Source organism: Eimeria mitis, genomic scaffold, assembly GCF_000499745.2.
Source record: "Eimeria mitis Houghton genomic scaffold, Emh_scaff3228, whole genome shotgun sequence".
Lineage (NCBI taxonomy): Eukaryota > Apicomplexa > Conoidasida > Eucoccidiorida > Eimeriidae > Eimeria > Eimeria mitis.
Genome location: NW_013571565.1, coordinates 5,331 through 6,129, shown reverse-complemented (window position 1 = coordinate 6,129; position 799 = coordinate 5,331). Strand labels below are relative to the sequence as shown.

Sequence of the window (799 nt, the reverse complement as noted above, 5' to 3'; positions counted from 1 at the left end):
TGCTGATGACGCTGAGGAGCAGCAGCAGCAGCAGCAGCAAGAGGAGGAGGAGGAGCAGCAGCAGCAGCAGGAAGAAGAAGAAATAAAACCAAGACAAGAAGACAACGAAGACGAAGAAGAAATAACTGAAGCTGCAGCAGTTGGCGCAGGTGCAGCACGAGACACAGGAGCAGCACCAGCAGCAGCAGCAGCAGCAGAAGAAGAAGAAGAAACCCCAGCAGCAGCAGCAGCAGCAGAAGAAGAAGAAGAAGCAGCAGCAGCAGCAGCAACAGAAAAAACCTCCCGCTTGTCTGCTGAGGTATTAGACTCCCTGCAGCGCACAGAAGCAATGTACGGTGAGCTGCTAGCAGCAATAGAAGCAGCAGCAACAGCAGCAGGAGAAGCAGCAGTAGATGCCATGGGTGCAACAGCCCGCAGCAGCAACGACAGCAGCAGCAGCAGCAAGTCTCTTCGCGGCGGCAGCAGCAGCAGCAGCAGCAGCAGCAGCAGCAGCAGCAGCAGCAGCGGGGTGTATGCGAAACTAACAGCAGAGATGCTGCAGGAGATGCAGCTGTTGAATATGCAGTTTGCTGCTAACAACGCCGAAGCAGCAGCAGCACTTGCTGCTGTTGAGGAGGAGAGCAGCAGCAGCAGCAGCAGCAGCAACAGAAACAGCAAATGGATAGAGGAAGAAAGACAAAGACTACTAAAAAGATGGCTGCTTAAAATAAATATACAAATTATGCAGCTGTCTTTCCTTTCTCAGAAAGCAGCAAGCCTGGGTGTGCCTGTAGGTGTATCTCCCCCTGCTGCTGCTGCT

The 799-nt window shown here is 53.3% G+C and overlaps 1 protein-coding gene across 1 annotated transcript in view; it reads left to right on the top strand.

The window, feature by feature from the left end:
* The window catches only part of EMH_0063580 (uncharacterized protein), a gene marked incomplete at both ends in the record, with an annotated part of 5,277 nt that overhangs the window by 623 nt on the left and 3,855 nt on the right, over window positions 1–799 (top strand). The window contains one exon of the mRNA XM_013498153.1: window positions 3–799. Coding sequence (XP_013353607.1) covers window positions 3–799 — 797 coding nt within the window. The remainder of the gene's footprint in view (window positions 1–2) is intronic.